Below are 25,672 nucleotides of genomic sequence, written 5' to 3'. Positions count from 1 at the left end.
TATTCCCTATATAGAACACTACTGTAGACCAGGACCCTATATAGAACACTACTGTTGACCAGGACCCTATATAGAACACTACTGTTGACCAGGACCCTATATAGAACACTACTGTTGACCAGGGCCCTATTCCCTATATAGAACACTACTGTAGACCAGGACCCTATATAGAACACTACTGTTGACCAGGACCCTATTCCCTATATAGAACACTACTGTAGACCAGGACCATATATAGAACACTACTGTAGACCAGGACCCTATATAGAACACTACTGTAGACCAGGACCCTATATAGAACACTACTGTTGACCAGGACCCTATTCCCTATATAGAACACTACTGTAGACCAGGACCGTATATAGAACACTACTGTAGACCAGGACCCTATATAGAACACTACTGTAGACCAGGGCCCTATATAGAACACTACTGTAGACCAGGGCCCTATATAGAACACTACTGTAGACCAGGGCCCTATATAGAACACTACTGTAGACCAGGACCCTATTCCCTAAATAGAACACTACTGTAGACCAGGGCCCTATATAGAACACTACTGTAGACCAGGACCCTATTCCCTATATAGAACACTACTGTTGACCAGGACCCTATATAGAACACTACTGTTGACCAGGGCCCTATTCCCTATATAGAACACTACTGTTGACCAGGACCCTATTCCCTATATAGAACACTACTGTTGACCAGAGCCCTATTCCCTATATAGTACACTACTGTTGACCAGGACCCTATATAATATATGCCATTTAGCAGACGCTTTTATCCAAAGCGACTTACAGTCATGTGTGCATACATTCTACGTATGGGTGGTCCCGGGGATCGAACCCACTACCCTGGCGTTACAAGCGCCATGCTCTACCAACTGAGCTACAGAAGGACCATTAGAACACTACTGTTGACCAGAGCCCTATTCCCTATATAGAACACTACTGTTGACCAGGGCCCTATATAGAACACTACTGTAGACCAGGACCCTATATAGAACAGTACTGTTGACCAGGACCCTATATAGAACAGTACTGTTGACCAGGACCCTATATAGAACACTACTGTAGACCAGGACCCTATATAGAACACTACTGTAGACCAGGACCCTATATAGAACACTACTGTAGACCAGGACCCTATATAGAACACTACTGTTGACCAGGGCCCTATTCCCTATATAGAACACTACTGTAGACAGGACCCTATATAGAACACTACTGTTGACCAGGACCCTATATAGAACACTACTGTTGACCAGAGCCCTATATAGAACACTACTGTTGACCAGGACCCTATATAGAACACTACTGTTGACCAGGACCCTATATAGAACACTACTGTTGACCAGGACCCTATTCCCTATATAGAACACTACTGTTGACCAGGACCCTATATAGAACACTACTGTTGACCAGGACCCTATATAGAACACTACTGTTGACCAGGACCCTATTCCCTATATAGAACACTACTGTTGACCAGGACCCTATTCCCTATATAGAACACTACTGTTGACCATGACCCTATATAGAACACTACTGTTGACCAGGACCCTATATAGAACACTACTGTTGACCAGGGCCCTATATAGAACACTACTGTTGACCAGGACCCTATTCCCTATATAGAACACTACTGTTGACCAGGACCCTATATAGAACACTACTGTAGACCAGGACCCTATATAGAACACTACTGTTGACCAGGACCCTATATAGAACACTACTGTTGACCAGGACCCTATATAGAACACTACTGTTGACCAGGACCCTATATAGAACACTACTGTAGACCAGAGCCCTATTCCCTATATAGAACACTACTGTTGACCAGAGCCCTATTCCCTATATAGAACACTACTGTTGACCAGGACCCTATATAGAACACTACTGTTGACCAGGACCCTATATAGAACACTACTGTTGACCAGGACCCTATATAGAACACTACTGTTGACCAGGACCCTATATAGAACACTACTGTTGACCAGGACCCTATATAGAACACTACTGTTGACCAGGACCCTATATAGAACACTACTGTTGACCAGGACCCTATATAGAACACTACTGTTGACCAGGGCCCTATATAGAACACTACTGTTGACCAGAGCCCTATTCCCTATATAGAACACTACTGTTGACCAGGACCCTATATAGAACACTACTGTTGACCAGAGCCCTATTCCCTATATAGAACACTACTGTTGACCAGGACCCTATATAGAACACTACTGTTGACCAGGACCCTATATAGAACACTACTGTTGACCAGGACCCTATATAGAACACTACTGTTGACCAGGACCCTATATAGAACACTACTGTTGACCAGGGCCCTATATAGAACACTACTGTTGACCAGGACCCTATTCCCTATATAGAACACTACTGTTGACCAGGGCCCTATTCCCTATATAGAACACTACTGTTGACCAGGACCCTATATAGAACACTACTGTTGACCAGGACCCTATATAGAACACTACTGTTGACCAGGACCCTATTCCCTATATAGAACACTACTGTTGACCAGGACCCTATATAGAACACTACTGTTGACCAGGACCCTATATAGAACACTACTGTTGACCAGGACCCTATTCCCTATATAGAACACTACTGTTGACCAGGACCCTATTCCCTATATAGAACACTACTGTTGACCAGGACCCTATATAGAACACTACTGTTGACCAGGACCCTATATAGAACACTACTGTTGACCAGGGCCCTATATAGAACACTACTGTTGACCAGGACCCTATTCCCTATATAGAACACTACTGTTGACCAGGACCCTATATAGAACACTACTGTAGACCAGGACCCTATATAGAACACTACTGTTGACCAGGACCCTATATAGAACACTACTGTTGACCAGGACCCTATATAGAACACTACTGTTGACCAGGACCCTATATAGAACACTACTGTAGACCAGGACCCTATTCCCTATATAGAACACTACTGTTGACCAGAGCCCTATTCCCTATATAGAACACTACTGTTGACCAGGACCCTATATAGAACACTACTGTAGACCAGGGCCCTATTCCCTATATAGAACACTACTGTAGACCAGGACCCTATATAGAACACTACTGTTGACCAGAGCCCTATTCCCTATATAGAACACTACTGTTGACCAGGACCCTATATAGAACACTACTGTTGACCAGGACCCTATATAGAACACTACTGTTGACCAGGACCCTATATAGAACACTACTGTAGACCAGGACCCTATTCCCTATATAGAACACTACTGTTGACCAGAGCCCTATTCCCTATATAGAACACTACTGTTGACCAGGACCCTATATAGAACACTACTGTAGACCAGGACCCTATATAGAACACTACTGTTGACCAGGACCCTATATAGAACACTACTGTTGACCAGGACCCTATATAGAACACTACTGTAGACCAGGACCCTATATAGAACACTACTGTTGACCAGGACCCTATATAGAACACTACTGTAGACCAGGACCCTATATAGAAGACTACTGTTGACCAGGACCCTATATAGAACACTACTGTTGACCAGGACCCTATATAGAACACTACTGTAGACCAGGACCCTATATAGAACACTACTGTTGACCAGGGCCCTATATAGAACACTACTGTTGACCAGGACCCTATATAGAACACTACTGTTGACCAGGACCCTATATAGAACACTACTGTTGACCAGAGCCCTATTCCCTATATAGAACACTACTGTTGACCAGGACCCTATATAGAACACTACTGTAGACCAGGACCCTATATAGAACACTACTGTTGACCAGGGCCCTATATAGAACACTACTGTTGACCAGGACCCTATATAGAACACTACTGTTGACCAGGACCCTATATAGAACACTACTGTTGACCAGAGCCCTATTCCCTATATAGAACACTACTGTTGACCAGGACCCTATATAGAACACTACTGTAGACCAGGACCCTATATAGAACACTACTGTTGACCAGGACCCTATATAGAACACTACTGTTGACCAGGACCCTATATAGAACACTACTGTAGACCAGGACCCTATATAGAACACTACTGTTGACCAGGACCCTATATAGAACACTACTGTTGACCAGAGCCCTATTCCCTATATAGAACACTACTGTTGACCAGGACCCTATATAGAACACTACTGTAGACCAGGACCCTATATAGAACACTACTGTTGACCAGGACCCTATATAGAACACTACTGTTGACCAGAGCTCTATTCCCTATATAGAACACTACTGTTGACCAGAGCCCTATTCCCTATATAGAACACTACTGTTGACCAGGACCCTATATAGAACACTACTGTTGACCAGGACCCTATATAGAACACTACTGTTGACCAGGACCCTATATAGAACACTACTGTTGACCAGGACCCTATATAGAACACTACTGTTGACCAGAGCCCTATTCCCTATATAGAACACTACTGTTGACCAGGACCCTATATAGAACACTACTGTAGACCAGGACCCTATATAGAACACTACTGTTGACCAGGACCCTATATAGAACACTACTGTTGACCAGGACCCTATATAGAACACTACTGTAGACCAGGACCCTATATAGAACACTGTTGACTGACCCTATATAGAACACTACTGTTGACCAGAGCCCTATTCCCTATATAGAACACTACTGTTGACCAGGACCCTATATGACCAGTAGACCAGGACCCTATATAGAACACTACTGTTGACCAGGACCCTATATAGAACACTACTGTTGACCAGGACCCTATATAGAACACTACTGTTGACCAGGACCCTATATAGAACACTACTGTTGACCAGAGCCCTATTCCCTATATAGAACACTACTGTTGACCAGGACCCTATTCCCTATATAGAACACTACTGTTGACCAGAGCCCTATTCCCTATATAGAACACTACTGTAGACCAGGACCCTATATAGAACACTACTGTAGACCAGGACCCTATTCCCTATATAGAACACTACTGTTGACCAGAGCCCTATTCCCTATATAGAACACTACTGTTGACCAGAGCCCTATTCCCTATATAGAACACTACTGTAGACCAGGACCCTATTCCCTATATAGAACACTACTGTTGACCAGAGCCCTATTCCCTATATAGAACACTACTGTTGACCAGAGCCCTATTCCCTATATAGAACACTACTGTAGACCAGGACCCTATTCCCTATATAGAACACTACTGTTGACCAGAGCCCTATTCCCTATATAGAACACTACTGTTGACCAGAGCCCTATTCCCTATATAGAACACTACTGTTGACCAGAGCCCTATTCCCTATATAGAACACTACTGTAGACCAGGACCCTATTCCCTATATAGAACACTACTGTAGACCAGGACCCTATATAGAACACTACTGTAGACCAGGACCCTATTCCCTATATAGAACACTACTGTAGACCAGGACCCTATATAGAACACTACTGTAGACCAGGACCCTATTCCCTATATAGAACACTACTGTAGACCAGGACCCTATATAGAACACTACTGTAGACCAGGACCCTATTCCCTATATAGAACACTACTGTAGACCAGGACCCTATATAGAACACTACTGTTGACCAGGACCCTATATAGAACACTACTGTAGACCAGAGCCCTATTCCCTATATAGAACACTACTGTTGACCAGAGCCCTATTCCCTATATAGAACACTACTGTTGACCAGAGCCCTATTCCCTATATAGAACACTACTGTTGACCAGAGCCCTATTCCCTATATAGAACACTACTGTAGACCAGGACCCTATTCCCTATATAGAACACTACTGTAGACCAGGACCCTATATAGAACACTACTGTAGACCAGGACCCTATTCCCTATATAGAACACTACTGTAGACCAGGACCCTATATAGAACACTACTGTAGACCAGGACCCTATTCCCTATATAGAACACTACTGTAGACCAGGACCCTATTCCCTATATAGAACACTACTGTAGACCAGGACCCTATATAGAACACTACTGTTGACCAGGACCCTATATAGAACACTACTGTAGACCAGAGCCCTATTCCCTATATAGAACACTACTGTTGACCAGGACCCTATATAGAACACTACTGTTGACCAGGACCCTATATAGAACACTACTGTAGACCAGAGCCCTATTCCCTATATAGAACACTACTGTAGACCAGGACCCTATATAGAACACTACTGTTGACCAGGACCCTATATAGAACACTACTGTAGACCAGGACCCTATTCCCTATATAGAACACTACTGTAGACCAGAGCCCTATTCCCTATATAGAACACTACTGTTGACCAGGACCCTATTCCCTATATAGAACACTACTGTTGACCAGGGCCCTATTCCCTATATAGAACACTACTGTTGACCAGAGCCCTATTCCCTATATAGAACACTACTGTTGACCAGAGCCCTATTCCCTATATAGAACACTACTGTTGACCAGAGCCCTATTCCCTATATAGAACACTACTGTTGACCAGAGCCCTATTCCCTATATAGAACACTACTGTTGACCAGGACCCTATTCCCTATATAGAACACTACTGTTGACCAGAGCCCTATTCCCTATATAGAACACTACTGTTGACCAGAGCCCTATTCCCTATATAGAACACTACTGTTGACCAGGACCCTATTCCCTATATAGAACACTACTGTTGACCAGAGCCCTATTCCCTATATAGAACACTACTGTTGACCAGAGCCCTATTCCCTATATAGAACACTACTGTTGACCAGGACCCTATTCCCTATATAGAACACTACTGTTGACCAGAGCCCTATTCCCTATATAGAACACTACTGTTGACCAGAGCCCTATTCCCTATATAGAACACTACTGTTGACCAGGAGAGCCCTATTCCCTATATAGAACACTACTGTTGACCAGAGCCCTATTCCCTATATAGAACACTACTGTTGACCAGAGCCCTATTCCCTATATAGAACACTACTGTTGACCAGAGCCCTATTCCCTATATAGAACACTACTGTTGACCAGAGCCCTATTCCCTATATAGAACACTACTGTTGACCAGGAGCCCTATTCCCTATATAGAACACTACTGTTGACCAGACCAGCCCTATTCCCTATATAGAACACTACTGTTGACCAGAGCCCTATTCCCTATATAGAACACTACTGTTGACCAGAGCCCTATTCCCTATATAGAACACTACTGTTGACCAGGACCCTATTCCCTATATAGAACACTACTGTTGACCAGAGCCCTATTCCCTATATAGAACACTACTGTTGACCAGAGCCCTATTCCCTATATAGAACACTACTGTTGACCAGAGCCCTATTCCCTATATAGAACACTACTGTTGACCAGAGCCCTATTCCCTATATAGAACACTACTGTTGACCAGGACCCTATTCCCTATATAGAACACTACTGTAGACCAGGACCCTATATAGAACACTACTGTTGACCAGAGCCCTATTCCCTATATAGAACACTACTGTTGACCAGGACCCTATTCCCTATATAGAACACTACTGTAGACCAGGACCCTATATAGAACACTACTGTTGACCAGAGCCCTATTCCCTATATAGAACACTACTGTTGACCAGAGCCCTATTCCCTATATAGAACACTACTGTTGACCAGAGCCCTATTCCCTATATAGAACACTACTGTTGACCAGACCCTATTCCCTATATAGAACACTACTGTAGACCAGGACCCTATATAGAACACTACTGTTGACCAGAGCCCTATTCCCTATATAGAACACTACTGTTGACCAGAGCCCTATTCCCTATATAGAACACTACTGTTGACCAGAGCCCTATTCCCTATATAGAACACTACTGTTGACCAGAGCCCTATTCCCTATATAGAACACTACTGTTGACCAGAGCCCTATTCCCTATATAGAACACTACTGTTGACCAGAGCCCTATTCCCTATATAGAACACTACTGTTGACCAGAGCCCTATTCCCTATATAGAACACTACTGTTGACCAGAGCCCTATTCCCTATATAGAACACTACTGTTGACCAGAGCCCTATTCCCTATATAGAACACTACTGTTGACCAGAGCCCTATTCCCTATATAGAACACTACTGTAGACCAGAGCCCTATTCCCTATATAGAACACTACTGTAGACCAGAGCCCTATTCCCTATATAGAACACTACTGTAGACCAGAGCCCTATTCCCTATATAGAACACTACTGTAGACCAGAGCCCTATTCCCTATATAGAACACTACTGTAGACCAGAGCCCTATTCCCTATATAGAACACTACTGTTGACCAGAGCCCTATTCCCTATATAGAACACTACTGTTGACCAGAGCCCTATTCCCTATATAGAACACTACTGTTGACCAGGACCCTATTCCCTATATAGAACACTACTGTAGACCAGGACCCTATATAGAACACTACTGTTGACCAGAGCCCTATTCCCTATATAGAACACTACTGTTGACCAGGACCCTATTCCCTATATAGAACACTACTGTAGACCAGGACCCTATATAGAACACTACTGTTGACCAGAGCCCTATTCCCTATATAGAACACTACTGTTGACCAGAGCCCTATTCCCTATATAGAACACTACTGTTGACCAGAGCCCTATTCCCTATATAGAACACTACTGTTGACCAGAGCCCTATTCCCTATATAATATAATAATAATAATAATAAACACTACTGACTTACAGTTGACATTCAGAGAACCCACTACCCTGGCGTTACAAGCGCCATGCTCTACCAACTGAGCTAGAACACTACTGTTGACCAGGACCCTATTCCCTATATAGAACACTACTGTTGACCAGGACCCTATTCCCTATATAGAACACTACTGTTGACCAGAGCCCTATTCCCTATATAGAACACTACTGTTGACCAGACCCTATTCCCTATATAGAACACTACTGTTGACCAGGACCCTATTCCCTATATAGAACACTACTGTTGACCAGACCCTATTCCCTATATAGAACACTACTGTTGACCAGACCCTATTCCCTATATAGAACACTACTGTTGACCAGAGCCCTATTCCCTATATAGAACACTACTGTTGACCAGAGCCCTATTCCCTATATAGAACACTACTGTTGACCAGAGCCCTATTCCCTATATAGAACACTACTGTTGACCAGGCCCTATTCCCTATTAGAACACTACTGTTGACCAGGACCCTACTATATAGAACACTACTGTTGACCAGGACCCTATTCCCTATATAGAACACTACTGTTGACCAGGGCCCTATTCCCTATATAGAACACTACTGTTGACCAGAGCCCTATTCCCTATATAGAACACTACTGTAGACCAGGACCCTATATAGAACACTACTGTAGACCAGGACCCTATATAGAACACTACTGTTGACCAGGACCCTATATAGAACACTACTGTAGACCAGGACCCTATATAGAACACTACTGTTGACCAGGACCCTATATAGAACACTACTGTTGACCAGGACCCTATATAGAACACTACTGTAGACCAGGACCCTATATAGAACACTACTGTTGACCAGGACCCTATATAGAACACTACTGTTGACCAGAGCCCTATTCCCTATATAGAACACTACTGTTGACCAGAGCCCTATTCCCTATATAGAACACTACTGTTGACCAGAGCCCTATTCCCTATATAGAACACTACTGTTGACCAGAGCCCTATTCCCTATATAGAACACTACTGTTGACCAGAGCCCTATTCCCTATATAGAACACTACTGTTGACCAGGACCCTATTCCCTATATAGAACACTACTGTAGACCAGGACCCTATATAGAACACTACTGTTGACCAGAGCCCTATTCCCTATATAGAACACTACTGTTGACCAGGACCCTATTCCCTATATAGAACACTACTGTAGACCAGGACCCTATATAGAACACTACTGTTGACCAGAGCCCTATTCCCTATATAGAACACTACTGTTGACCAGAGCCCTATTCCCTATATAGAACACTACTGTTGACCAGAGCCCTATTCCCTATATAGAACACTACTGTTGACCAGAGCCCTATTCCCTATATAGAACACTACTGTTGACCAGAGCCCTATTCCCTATATAGAACACTACTGTTGACCAGGACCCTATTCCCTATATAGAACACTACTGTTGACCAGAGCCCTATTCCCTATATAGAACACTACTGTTGACCAGGACCCTATTCCCTATATAGAACACTACTGTTGACCAGAGCCCTATTCCCTATATAGAACACTACTGTTGACCAGAGCCCTATTCCCTATATAGAACACTACTGTTGACCAGGACCCTATTCCCTATATAGAACACTACTGTTGACCAGAGCCCTATTCCCTATATAGAACACTACTGTTGACCAGGACCCTATTCCCTATATAGAACACTACTGTTGACCAGAGCCCTATTCCCTATATAGAACACTACTGTTGACCAGGACCCTATTCCCTATATAGAACACTACTGTTGACCAGAGCCCTATTCCCTATATAGAACACTACTGTTGACCAGAGCCCTATTCCCTATATAGAACACTACTGTTGACCAGGACCCTATTCCCTATATAGAACACTACTGTTGACCAGGACCCTATTCCCTATATAGAACACTACTGTTGACCAGGGCCCTATTCCCTATATAGAACACTACTGTTGACCAGAGCCCTATTCCCTATATAGAACACTACTGTAGACCAGGACCCTATATAGAACACTACTGTAGACCAGGACCCTATATAGAACACTACTGTTGACCAGGACCCTATATAGAACACTACTGTAGACCAGGACCCTATATAGAACACTACTGTTGACCAGGACCCTATATAGAACACTACTGTTGACCAGAGCCCTATTCCCTATATAGAACACTACTGTTGACCAGAGCCCTATTCCCTATATAGAACACTACTGTTGACCAGAGCCCTATTCCCTATATAGAACACTACTGTTGACCAGGGCCCTATATAGAACACTACTGTTGACCAGGACCCTATTCCCTATATAGAACACTACTGTTGACCAGGACCCTATATAGAACACTACTGTTGACCAGGACCCTATTCCCTATATAGAACACTACTGTTGACCAGGACCCTATATAGAACACTACTGTTGACCAGGACCCTATTCCCTATATAGAACACTACTGTTGACCAGGACCCTATATAGAACACTACTGTTGACCAGGACCCTATTCCCTATATAGAACACTACTGTTGACCAGGACCCTATTCCCTATATAGAACACTACTGTAGACCAGGACCCTATATAGAACACTACTGTAGACCAGGACCCTATATAGAACACTACTGTTGACCAGGACCCTATATAGAACACTACTGTAGACCAGGACCCTATATAGAACACTACTGTTGACCAGGACCCTATATAGAACACTACTGTAGACCAGGACCCTATATAGAACACTACTGTTGACCAGGACCCTATTCCCTATATAGAACACTACTGTAGACCAGGACCCTATATAGAACACTACTGTTGACCAGGACCCTATATAGAACACTACTGTAGACCAGGACCCTATATAGAACACTACTGTAGACCAGGACCCTATATAGAACACTACTGTTGACCAGGACCCTATATAGAACACTACTGTAGACCAGGACCCTATATAGAACACTACTGTTGACCAGAACACTACTTAGACCAGGACCCTATATAGAACACTACTGTTGACCAGGACCCTATATAGAACACTACTGTTGACCAGGACCCTATATAGAACACTACTGTAGACCAGGACCCTATATAGAACACTACTGTAGACCAGGACCCTATATAGAACACTACTGTAGACCAGGACCCTATATAGAACACTACTGTAGACCAGGACCCTATATAGAACACTACTGTTGACCAGGACCCTATATAGAACACTACTGTAGACCAGGACCCTATATAGAACACTACTGTTGACCAGAGCCCTATTCCCTATATAGAACACTACTGTTGACCAGAGCCCTATTCCCTATATAGAACACTACTGTTGACCAGAGCCCTATTCCCTATATAGAACACTACTGTTGACCAGAGCCCTATTCCCTATATAGAACACTACTGTTGACCAGAGCCCTATTCCCTATATAGAACACTACTGTTGACCAGAGCCCTATTCCCTATATAGAACACTACTGTTGACCAGAGCCCTATTCCCTATATAGAACACTACTGTTGACCAGAGCCCTATTCCCTATATAGAACACTACTGTTGACCAGAGCCCTATTCCCTATATAGAACACTACTGTTGACCAGAGCCCTATATAGAACACTACTGTTGACCAGAGCCCTATTCCCTATATAGAACACTACTGTAGACCAGGGCCCTATATAGAACACTACTGTTGACCAGAGCCCTATTCCCTATATAGAACACTACTGTTGACCAGAGCCCTATTCCCTATATAGAACACTACTGTTGACCAGAGCCCTATTCCCTATATAGAACACTACTGTTGACCAGAGCCCTATTCCCTATATAGAACACTACTGTTGACCAGAGCCCTATTCCCTATATAGAACACTACTGTTGACCAGAGCCCTATTCCCTATATAGAACACTACTGTAGACCAGAGCCCTATTCCCTATATAGAACACTACTGTTGACCAGGACCCTATATAGAACACTACTGTTGACCAGAGCCCTATTCCCTATATAGAACACTACTGTTGACCAGGACCCTATATAGAACACTACTGTAGACCAGGACCCTATATAGAACACTACTGTAGACCAGGACCCTATATAGAACACTACTGTAGACCAGGACCCTATATAGAACACTACTGTAGACCAGGACCCTATATAGAACACTACTGTTGACCAGGACCCTATATAGAACACTACTGTAGACCAGGACCCTATATAGAACACTACTGTAGACCAGGACCCTATATAGAACACTACTGTAGACCAGGACCCTATATAGAACACTACTGTAGACCAGGACCCTATATAGAACACTACTGTAGACCAGGACCCTATATAGAACACTACTGTTGACCAGGACCCTATATAGAACACTACTGTTGACCAGGACCCTATATAGAACACTACTGTAGACCAGGACCCTATATAGAACACTACTGTAGACCAGGACCCTATATAGTACACTACTGTTGACCAGGACCCTATTCCCTATATAGAACACTACTGTTGACCAGGACCCTATATAGTACACTACTGTAGACCAGGACCCTATATAGAACACTACTGTAGACCAGGACCCTATATAGAACACTACTGTTGACCAGGACCCTATATAGAACACTACTGTTGACCAGGACCCTATATAGAACACTACTGTAGACCAGGACCCTATATAGTACACTACTGTTGACCAGGACCCTATTCCCTATATAGAACACTACTGTTGACCAGGACCCTATATAGTACACTACTGTAGACCAGGACCCTATATAGAACACTACTGTAGACCAGGACCCTATATAGAACACTACTGTAGACCAGGACCCTATATAGAACACTACTGTAGACCAGGACCCTATATAGAACACTACTGTAGACCAGGACCCTATATAGAACACTACTGTTGACCAGGACCCTATATAGAACACTACTGTTGACCAGAGCCCTATTCCCTATATAGAACACTACTGTTGACCAGGACCCTATATAGAACACTACTGTAGACCAGGACCCTATATAGAACACTACTGTAGACCAGGACCCTATATAGAACACTACTGTAGACCAGGACCCTATATAGAACACTACTGTAGACCAGGACCCTATATAGAACACTACTGTTGACCAGGACCCTATATAGAACACTACTGTAGACCAGGACCCTATATAGAACACTACTGTAGACCAGGACCCTATATAGAACACTACTGTAGACCAGGACCCTATATAGAACACTACTGTAGACCAGGACCCTATATAGAACACTACTGTAGACCAGGACCCTATATAGAACACTACTGTTGACCAGGACCCTATATAGAACACTACTGTTGACCAGGACCCTATATAGAACACTACTGTAGACCAGGACCCTATATAGAACACTACTGTAGACCAGGACCCTATATAGTACACTACTGTTGACCAGGACCCTATTCCCTATATAGAACACTACTGTTGACCAGGACCCTATATAGTACACTACTGTAGACCAGGACCCTATATAGAACACTACTGTAGACCAGGACCCTATATAGAACACTACTGTTGACCAGGACCCTATATAGAACACTACTGTTGACCAGGACCCTATATAGAACACTACTGTAGACCAGGACCCTATATAGTACACTACTGTTGACCAGGACCCTATTCCCTATATAGAACACTACTGTTGACCAGGACCCTATATAGTACACTACTGTAGACCAGGACCCTATATAGAACACTACTGTAGACCAGGACCCTATATAGAACACTACTGTAGACCAGGACCCTATATAGAACACTACTGTAGACCAGGACCCTATATAGAACACTACTGTAGACCAGGACCCTATATAGAACACTACTGTAGACCAGGACCCTATATAGAACACTACTGTAGACCAGGACCCTATATAGTACACTACTGTAGACCAGGACCCTATATAGAACACTACTGTAGACCAGGACCCTATATAGAACACTACTGTAGACCAGGACCCTATATAGAACACTACTGTTGACCAGAGCCCTATTCCCTATATAGAACACTACTGTAGACCAGGACCCTATATAGAACACTACTGTAGACCAGGACCCTATATAGAACACTACTGTAGACCAGGACCCTATATAGAACACTACTGTAGACCAGGACCCTATATAGAACACTACTGTAGACCAGGACCCTATATAGAACACTACTGTAGACCAGGACCCTATATAGAACACTACTGTAGACCAGGACCCTATATAGAACACTACTGTAGACCAGGACCCTATATAGAACACTACTGTAGACCAGGACCCTATATAGTACACTACTGTAGACCAGGACCCTATATAGAACACTACTGTTGACCAGAGCCCTATTCCCTATATAGAACACTACTGTAGACCAGGACCCTATATAGAACACTACTGTTGACCAGAGCCCTATTCCCTATATAGAACACTACTGTAGACCAGGACCCTATATAGAACACTACTGTTGACCAGAGCCCTATTCCCTATATAGAACACTACTGTAGACCAGGACCCTATATAGAACACTACTGTAGACCAGGACCCTATTCCCTATATAGAACACTACTGTAGACCAGAGCCCTATTCCCTATATAGAACACTACTGTTGACCAGAGCCCTATTCCCTATATAGAACACTACTGTTGACCAGAGCCCTATTCCCTATATAGAACACTACTGTAGACCAGAGCCCTATTCCCTATATAGAACACTACTGTAGACCAGAGCCCTATTCCCTATATAGAACACTACTGTTGACCAGAGCCCTATTCCCTATATAGAACACTACTGTAGACCAGAGCCCTATTCCCTATATAGAACACTACTGTTGACCAGGGCCCTATTCCCTATATAGAACACTACTGTAGACCAGAGCCCTATTCCCTATATAGAACACTACTGTAGACCAGAGCCCTATTCCCTATATAGAACACTACTGTTGACCAGGGCCCTATTCCCTATATAGAACACTACTGTTGACCAGGACCCTATTCCCTATATAGAACACTACTGTAGACCAGGACCCTATATAGAACACTACTGTAGACCAGGACCCTATATAGAACACTACTGTTGACCAGGACCCTATTCCCTATATAGAACACTACTGTAGACCAGAACCCTATTCCCTATATAGAACACTACTGTAGACCAGAGCCCTATTCCCTATATAGAACACTACTGTTGACCAGAGCCCTATTCCCTATATAGAACACTACTGTAGACCAGAACCCTATTCCCTATATAGAACACTACTGTAGACCAGAGCCCTATTCCCTATATAGAACACTACTGTAGACCAGGACCCTATTCCCTATATAGAACACTACTGTAGACCAGAGCCCTATATAGAACACTACTGTAGACCAGGACCCTATATAGAACACTACTGTAGACCAGAGCCCTATTCCCTATATAGAACACTACTGTAGACCAGGACCCTATATAGAACACTACTGTAGACCAGGACCCTATATAGAACACTACTGTAGACCAGAGCCCTATTCCCTATATAGAACACTACTGTAGACCAGGACCCTATTCCCTATATAGAACACTACTGTAGACCAGAGCCCTATTCCCTATATAGAACACTACTGTAGACCAGAGCCCTATTCCCTATATAGAACACTACTGTAGACCAGAGCCCTATTCCCTATATAGAACACTACTGTAGACCAGAGCCCTATTCCCTATATAGAACACTACTGTAGACCAGAGCCCTATATAGAACACTACTGTAGACCAGGACCCTATATAGAACACTACTGTAGACCAGAGCCCTATTCCCTATATAGAACACTACTGTAGACCAGAGCCCTATTCCCTATATAGAACACTACTGTAGACCAGGACCCTATTCCCTATATAGAACACTACTGTAGACCAGAGCCCTATATAGAACACTACTGTAGACCAGGACCCTATATAGAACACTACTGTAGACCAGAGCCCTATTCCCTATATAGAACACTACTGTAGACCAGGACCCTATATAGAACACTACTGTAGACCAGGACCCTATATAGAACACTACTGTAGACCAGAGCCCTATTCCCTATATAGAACACTACTGTAGACCAGGACCCTATTCCCTATATAGAACACTACTGTAGACCAGAGCCCTATTCCCTATATAGAACACTACTGTAGACCAGAGCCCTATTCCCTATATAGAACACTACTGTAGACCAGAGCCCTATTCCCTATATAGAACACTACTGTAGACCAGAGCCCTATATAGAACACTACTGTAGACCAGGGCCCTATTCCCTATATAGAACACTACTGTAGACCAGGACCCTATATAGAACACTACTGTAGACCAGGACCCTATATAGAACACTACTGTAGACCAGGACCCTATATAGAACACTACTGTAGACCAGGACCCTATATAGAACACTACTGTAGACCAGGGCCCTATTCCCTATATAGAACACTACTGTAGACCAGGACCCTATATAGAACACTACTGTAGACCAGGACCCTATATAGAACACTACTGTAGACCAGGACCCTATATAGAACACTACTGTTGACCAGGACCCTATTCCCTATATAGAACACTACTGTAGACCAGGAACCTATATAGAACACTACTGTAGACCAGGACCCTATTCCCTATATAGAACACTACTGTAGACCAGGAACCTATATAGAACACTACTGTAGACCAGGAACCTATATAGAACACTACTGTAGACCAGGACCCTATTCCCTATATAGAACACTACTGTTGACCAGGGCCCTATTCCCTATATAGAACACTACTGTAGACCAGAGCCCTATTCCCTATATAGAACACTACTGTAGACCAGAGCCCTATATAGAACACTACTGTAGACCAGGGCCCTATTCCCTATATAGAACACTACTGTAGACCAGGACCCTATATAGAACACTACTGTAGACCAGGACCCTATATAGAACACTACTGTAGACCAGGACCCTATATAGAACACTACTGTAGACCAGGACCCTATATAGAACACTACTGTAGACCAGGGCCCTATTCCCTATATAGAACACTACTGTAGACCAGGACCCTATATAGAACACTACTGTAGACCAGGACCCTATATAGAACACTACTGTAGACCAGGACCCTATATAGAACACTACTGTTGACCAGGACCCTATTCCCTATATAGAACACTACTGTAGACCAGGAACCTATATAGAACACTACTGTAGACCAGGACCCTATTCCCTATATAGAACACTACTGTAGACCAGGAACCTATATAGAACACTACTGTAGACCAGGAACCTATATAGAACACTACTGTAGACCAGGACCCTATTCCCTATATAGAACACTACTGTTGACCAGGGCCCTATTCCCTATATAGAACACTACTGTAGACCAGAGCCCTATATAGAACACTACTGTAGACCAGGACCCTATATAGAACACTACTGTAGACCAGGACCCTATATAGAACACTACTGTTGACCAGGACCCTATATAGAACACTACTGTAGACCAGGACCCTATATAGAACACTACTGTTGACCAGGACCCTATATAGAACACTACTGTTGACCAGGACCCTATATAGAACACTACTGTAGACCAGGACCCTATATAGAACACTACTGTAGACCAGGACCCTATATAGAACACTACTGTTGACCAGGACCCTATATAGAACACTACTGTTGACCAGGACCCTATATAGAACACTACTGTAGACCAGGACCCTATATAGAACACTACTGTAGACCAGAGCCCTATTCCCTATATAGAACACTACTGTAGACCAGGACCCTATTCCCTATATAGAACACTACTGTAGACCAGAGCCCTATTCCCTATATAGAACACTACTGTAGACCAGAGCCCTATTCCCTATATAGAACACTACTGTAGACCAGAGCCCTATTCCCTATATAGAACACTACTGTAGACCAGAGCCCTATATAGAACACTACTGTAGACCAGGGCCCTATTCCCTATATAGAACACTACTGTAGACCAGGACCCTATATAGAACACTACTGTAGACCAGGACCCTATATAGAACACTACTGTAGACCAGGACCCTATATAGAACACTACTGTAGACCAGGACCCTATATAGAACACTACTGTAGACCAGGGCCCTATTCCCTATATAGAACACTACTGTAGACCAGGACCCTATATAGAACACTACTGTAGACCAGGACCCTATATAGAACACTACTGTTGACCAGGACCCTATTCCCTATATAGAACACTACTGTAGACCAGGAACCTATATAGAACACTACTGTAGACCAGGACCCTATTCCCTATATAGAACACTACTGTAGACCAGGAACCTATATAGAACACTACTGTAGACCAGGAACCTATATAGAACACTACTGTAGACCAGGACCCTATTCCCTATATAGAACACTACTGTTGACCAGGGCCCTATTCCCTATATAGAACACTACTGTAGACCAGAGCCCTATTCCCTATATAGAACACTACTGTAGACCAGAGCCCTATATAGAACACTACTGTAGACCAGGGCCCTATTCCCTATATAGAACACTACTGTAGACCAGGACCCTATATAGAACACTACTGTAGACCAGGACCCTATATAGAACACTACTGTAGACCAGGACCCTATATAGAACACTACTGTAGACCAGGACCCTATATAGAACACTACTGTAGACCAGGGCCCTATTCCCTATATAGAACACTACTGTAGACCAGGACCCTATATAGAACACTACTGTAGACCAGGACCCTATATAGAACACTACTGTAGACCAGGACCCTATATAGAACACTACTGTTGACCAGGACCCTATTCCCTATATAGAACACTACTGTAGACCAGGAACCTATATAGAACACTACTGTAGACCAGGACCCTATTCCCTATATAGAACACTACTGTAGACCAGGAACCTATATAGAACACTACTGTAGACCAGGAACCTATATAGAACACTACTGTAGACCAGGACCCTATTCCCTATATAGAACACTACTGTTGACCAGGGCCCTATTCCCTATATAGAACACTACTGTTGACCAGGGCCCTATTCCCAATATAGAACACTACTGTTGACCAGGGCCCTATTCCCTATATAGAACACTACTGTTGACCAGGACCCTATTCCCTATATAGAACACTACTGTTGACCAGGGCCCTATATAGAACACTACTGTAGACCAGGACCCTATATAGAACACTACTGTAGACCAGGACCCTATATAGAACACTACTGTTGACCAGGACCCTATATAGAACACTACTGTTGACCAGGACCCTATATAGAACACTACTGTAGACCAGGACCCTATATAGAACACTACTGTAGACCAGGACCCTATATAGAACACTACTGTAGACCAGGACCCTATATAGAACACTACTGTTGACCAGGACCCTATATAGAACACTACTGTTGACCAGGACCCTATAGAACACTAGAACACTACTGTAGAACACTACTGTTGACCAGGACCCTATATAGAACACTACTGTAGACCAGGGCCCTATATAGAACACTACTGTTGACCAGGACCCTATATAGAACACTACTGTAGACCAGGACCCTATATAGAACACTACTGTAGACCAGGACCCTATATAGAACACTACTGTAGACCAGGACCCTATATAGAACACTACTGTAGACCAGGACCCTATATAGAACACTACTGTAGACCAGGACCCTATATAGAACACTACTGTAGACCAGGACCCTATATAGAACACTACTGTAGACCAGGACCCTATATAGAACACTACTGTAGACCAGGACCCTATATAGAACACTACTGTAGACCAGGACCCTATATAGAACACTACTGTAGACCAGGACCCTATATAGAACACTACTGTAGACCAGGACCCTATATAGAACACTACTGTAGACCAGGACCCTATATAGAACACTACTGTAGACCAGGACCCTATATAGAACACTACTGTAGACCAGGACCCTATATAGAACACTACTGTAGACCAGGACCCTATATAGAACACTACTGTAGACCAGGACCCTATATAGAACACTACTGTAGACCAGGACCCTATATAGAACACTACTGTAGACCAGGACCCTATATAGAACACTACTGTAGACCAGGACCCTATATAGAACACTACTGTAGACCAGGACCCTATATAGAACACTACTGTAGACCAGGACCCTATATAGAACACTACTGTAGACCAGGACCCTATATAGAACACTACTGTAGACCAGGACCCTATGTAGACCAGGACCCTATAGAACACTACTGTAGACCAGGACCCTATATAGAACACTACTGTAGACCAGGACCCTATATAGAACACTACTGTAGACCAGGACCCTATATAGAACACTACTGTAGACCAGGACCCTATATAGAACACTACTGTAGACCAGGACCCTATATAGAACACTACTGTAGACCAGGACCCTATATAGAACACTACTGTAGACCAGGACCCTATATAGACTGTAGACCAGGACCCTATATAGAACACTACTGTAGACACAGGACCCTATATAGAACACTACTGTAGACCAGGACCCTATATAGAACACTACTGTAGACCAGGACCCTAGAATTCCCTATATAGAACACTACTGTAGACCAGGACCCTATATAGAAACACTACTGTAGACCAGGACCCTATATAGAACACTACTGTAGACCAGGACCCTATATAGAACACTACTGTAGACCAGGACCCTATATAGAACACTACTGTAGACCAGGACCCTATATAGAACACTACTGTAGACCAGGACCCTATATAGAACACTACTGTAGACCAGGACCCTATATAGAACACTACTGTAGACCAGGACCCTATATAGAACACTACTGTAGACCAGGACCCTATATAGAACACTACTGTAGACCAGGACCCTATATAGAACACTACTGTAGACCAGGACCCTATATAGAACACTACTGTAGACCAGGACCCTATATAGAACACTACTGTAGACCAGGACCCTATATAGAACACTACTGTAGACCAGGACCCTATATAGAACACTACTGTAGACCAGGACCCTATATAGAACTGTAGACCAGGACTAGAACACTACTGTAGAACCTGTAGACCAGGACCCTATATAGAACACTACTGTAGACCAGGACCCTATATAGAACACTACTGTAGACCAGGACCCTATATAGAACACTACTGTAGACCAGGACCCTATATAGAACACTACTGTAGACCAGGACCCTATATAGAACACTACTGTAGACCAGGACCCTATATAGAACACTACTGTAGACCAGGACCCTATATAGAACACTACTGTAGACCAGGACCCTATATAGAACACTACTGTAGACCAGGACCCTATATAGAACACTACTGTAGACCAGGACCCTATATAGAACACTACTGTAGACCAGGACCCTATATAGAACACTACTGTAGACCAGGACCCTATATAGAACACTACTGTAGACCAGGACCCTATATAGAACACTACTGTAGACCAGGACCCTATATAGAACACTACTGTAGACCAGGACCCTATATAGAACACTACTGTAGACCAGGACCCTATATAGAACACTACTGTAGACCAGGACCCTATATAGAACACTACTGTAGACCAGGACCCTATATAGAACACTACTGTAGACCAGGACCCTATATAGAACACTACTGTAGACCAGGACCCTATATAGAACACTACTGTAGACCAGGACCCTATAGAACACTAGAACACTACTGAACACTAGACCAGGACCCTATATAGAACACTACTGTAGACCAGGACCCTATATAGAACACTACTGTAGACCAGGACCCTATATAGAACACTACTGTAGACCAGGACCCTATATAGAACACTACTGTAGACCAGGACCCTATATAGAACACTACTGTAGACCAGGACCCTATATAGAACACTACTGTAGACCAGGACCCTATATAGAACACTACTGTTGACCAGGACCCTATATAGAACACTACTGTTGACCAGGACCCTATATAGAACACTACTGTTGACCAGGACCCTATATAGAACACTACTGTAGACCAGGACCCTATATAGAACACTACTGTTGACCAGGACCCTATATAGAACACTACTGTAGACCAGGACCCTATATAGAACACTACTGTAGACCAGGACCCTATATAGAACACTACTGTAGACCAGGACCCTATATAGAACACTACTGTTGACCAGGGCCCTGACCAGGACCCTATAGAACACTACTGTTGACCAGGACCCTATATAGAACACTACTGTTAGACCAGGGACCCTATATAGAACACTACTGTAGACCAGGACCCTATATAGAACACTACTGTAGACCAGGACCCTATATAGAACACTACTGTTGACCAGGACCAGGACCCTATATAGAACACTACTGTTGACCAGGACCCTATATAGAACACTACTGTTGACCAGGACCCTATATAGAACACTACTGTAGACCAGGACCCTATATAGAACACTACTGTTGACCAGGACCCTATATAGAACACTACTGTTGACCAGGACCCTATATAGAAACACTACTGAACACTACTTGACCAGGACCCTATATAGAACACTACTGTAGACCAGGACCCTATATAGAACACTACTGTTGACCAGGACCCTATATAGAACACTACTGTTGACCAGGACCCTATATAGAACACTACTGTTGACCAGGACCCTATATAGAACACTACTGTTGACCAGGACCCTATATAGAACACTACTGTTGACCAGGACCCTATATAGAACACTACTGTTGACCAGGACCCTATATAGAACACTACTGTTGACCAGGACCCTATATAGAACACTACTGTTGACCAGGACCCTATATAGAACACTACTGTAGACCAGGACCCTATATAGAACACTACTGTTGACCAGGACCCTATATAGAACACTACTGTTGACCAGGACCCTATATAGAACACTACTGTTGACCAGGACCCTATATAGAACACTACTGTAGACCAGGACCCTATATAGAACACTACTGTTGACCAGGACCCTATATAGAACACTACTGTTGACCAGGACCCTATATAGAACACTACTGTTGACCAGGACCCTATATAGAACACTACTGTTGACCAGGACCCTATATAGAACACTACTGTTGACCAGGACCCTATATAGAACACTACTGTAGACCAGAGCCCTATTCCCTATATAGAACACTACTGTAGACCAGAGCCCTATTCCCTATATAGAACACTACTGTAGACCAGGACCCTATATAGAACACTACTGTAGACCAGGACCCTATATAGAACACTACTGTAGACCAGGACCCTATATAGAACACTACTGTAGACCAGGACCCTATATAGAACACTACTGTAGACGATGACCCTATATAGAACACTACTGTAGACCAGGACCCTATATAGAACACTACTGTAGACCAGGACCCTATATAGAACACTACTGTAGACGATGACCCTATATAGAACACTACTGTAGACCAGGACCCTATATAGAACACTACTGTAGACCAGGACCCTATATAGAACACTACTGTAGACGATGACCCTATATAGAACACTACTGTAGACCAGGACCCTATATAGAACACTACTGTAGACCAGGACCCTATATAGAACACTACTGTAGACGATGACCCTATATAGAACACTACTGTAGACCAGGACCCTATATAGAACACTACTGTAGACCAGGACCCTATATAGAACACTACTGTAGACCAGGACCCTATATAGAACACTACTGTAGACGATGACCCTATATAGAACACTACTGTAGACCAGGACCCTATATAGAACACTACTGTAGACCAGGACCCTATATAGAACACTACTGTAGACGATGACCTACTTACAGTATTGTGCATTCAAAGAAGCTGACGCAGTCACGTTCATATTTGACATTACAGGATTGTCACGTTAGTGGCCTCGCCTGTATGTCAAAACTGCATGCAACAACATTGTATTTGTAGTACAGGTTCCAGGACCGTCGCTCACCTCGCCACCACCGCTACCTTCTCATTTTGCAGAAGCCGCCTCTGTTCCGGTCCCAGTTCACTGTCCGCCCCGGTCAGCGCGCCCTCCTCCGGTCCAAACACACGGGAGTAGAGCACGCGGCTCTCCCCGGGGGCCAGAGTGCTTACCGGGTTAACGGTATGGATCAGGAAACATTGAACCATGGTGTCGCTGTGTGACTTAATGAACTAAGATATCGATCTAGTTCGTCTTTCTCTGTCGATAACGACAGGGATGCCAGATTGCAGGGCTTGTTACGCTTTGCTTCCTGGGTTCGATCAGGTGACAAGACAGATGCAGTCATTTGGAGGCAACACTAGAGGGCGCCACTGTCAGCGTAGAGAGAGAGAGAGAGAGAGAGAGAGAGAGAGAGAGAGAGAGAGAGAGAGAGAGAGAGAGAGAGAGAGAGAGAGAGAGAGAGAGAGAGAGAGAGAGAGAGAGAGAGAGAGAGAGAGAGAGAGAGAGAGAGAGAGAGAGAGCATGAAGAAATGTGTTCATCGATTGAAACCGAATGAGTGGATCCGAATTTACCAGTGGTTTAAAAAGTACCCAATTGTCATACTTGAGTAAACGTAAAGATACCTTAATAGAAAATGACTCAAGTAAAAGTCAAAGTACTTGCTTTTAAATATACTTAATTATCAAAAGTATATGTAATTGCTAAACTATACATAAGTAACATAAGTGAAAGTATTAATAATTTCAAAGTCCTGATATTAAGCAAACCAGACAGCAGCGTGTTCTTGTTTTGTTTAATTTACAGACAGCCAGGGGCACTCTCCAACTCTCCATTTACAAATGAAGCATGTGTTTAGAGAGTCCTCCAGATCAGAGCTTTACTGCCATGAATGATTGGGATGTTCTCTGTTTAGTTGGTGAATTAGACCATTTTCCTGTCCTGCCAAGCTTTCAAAATGTAACGAGTACTTTTGGGTGTCAGGGGTAATATATGAAGTAAAAAGTACATAATTTTCTTTAGGAATGTGGTGAAGGAAAA

The 25,672-nt window shown here is 43.4% G+C and overlaps 1 protein-coding gene across 1 annotated transcript in view; it reads right to left on the bottom strand.

The window, feature by feature from the left end:
* Positions 1-24,978, bottom strand: part of ap5s1 (adaptor related protein complex 5 subunit sigma 1) — a 33,011-nt gene extending 8,033 nt beyond the window's left edge. Inside the window, exon 1 of the mRNA XM_046364669.1 lies at positions 24,658-24,978. Coding sequence (XP_046220625.1) covers positions 24,658-24,839 — 182 coding nt within the window. The 5' untranslated portion in view covers positions 24,840-24,978. The remainder of the gene's footprint in view (positions 1-24,657) is intronic.
* Between the last annotated feature and the right edge of the window lie 694 nt (positions 24,979-25,672).

This window comes from Oncorhynchus gorbuscha, linkage group LG10 (genome assembly GCF_021184085.1).
Source record: "Oncorhynchus gorbuscha isolate QuinsamMale2020 ecotype Even-year linkage group LG10, OgorEven_v1.0, whole genome shotgun sequence".
NCBI lineage: Eukaryota > Metazoa > Chordata > Actinopteri > Salmoniformes > Salmonidae > Oncorhynchus > Oncorhynchus gorbuscha.
Note: the sequence above shows the minus strand (reverse complement) of the source record. Positions and strands in the feature narration are given on the sequence as shown.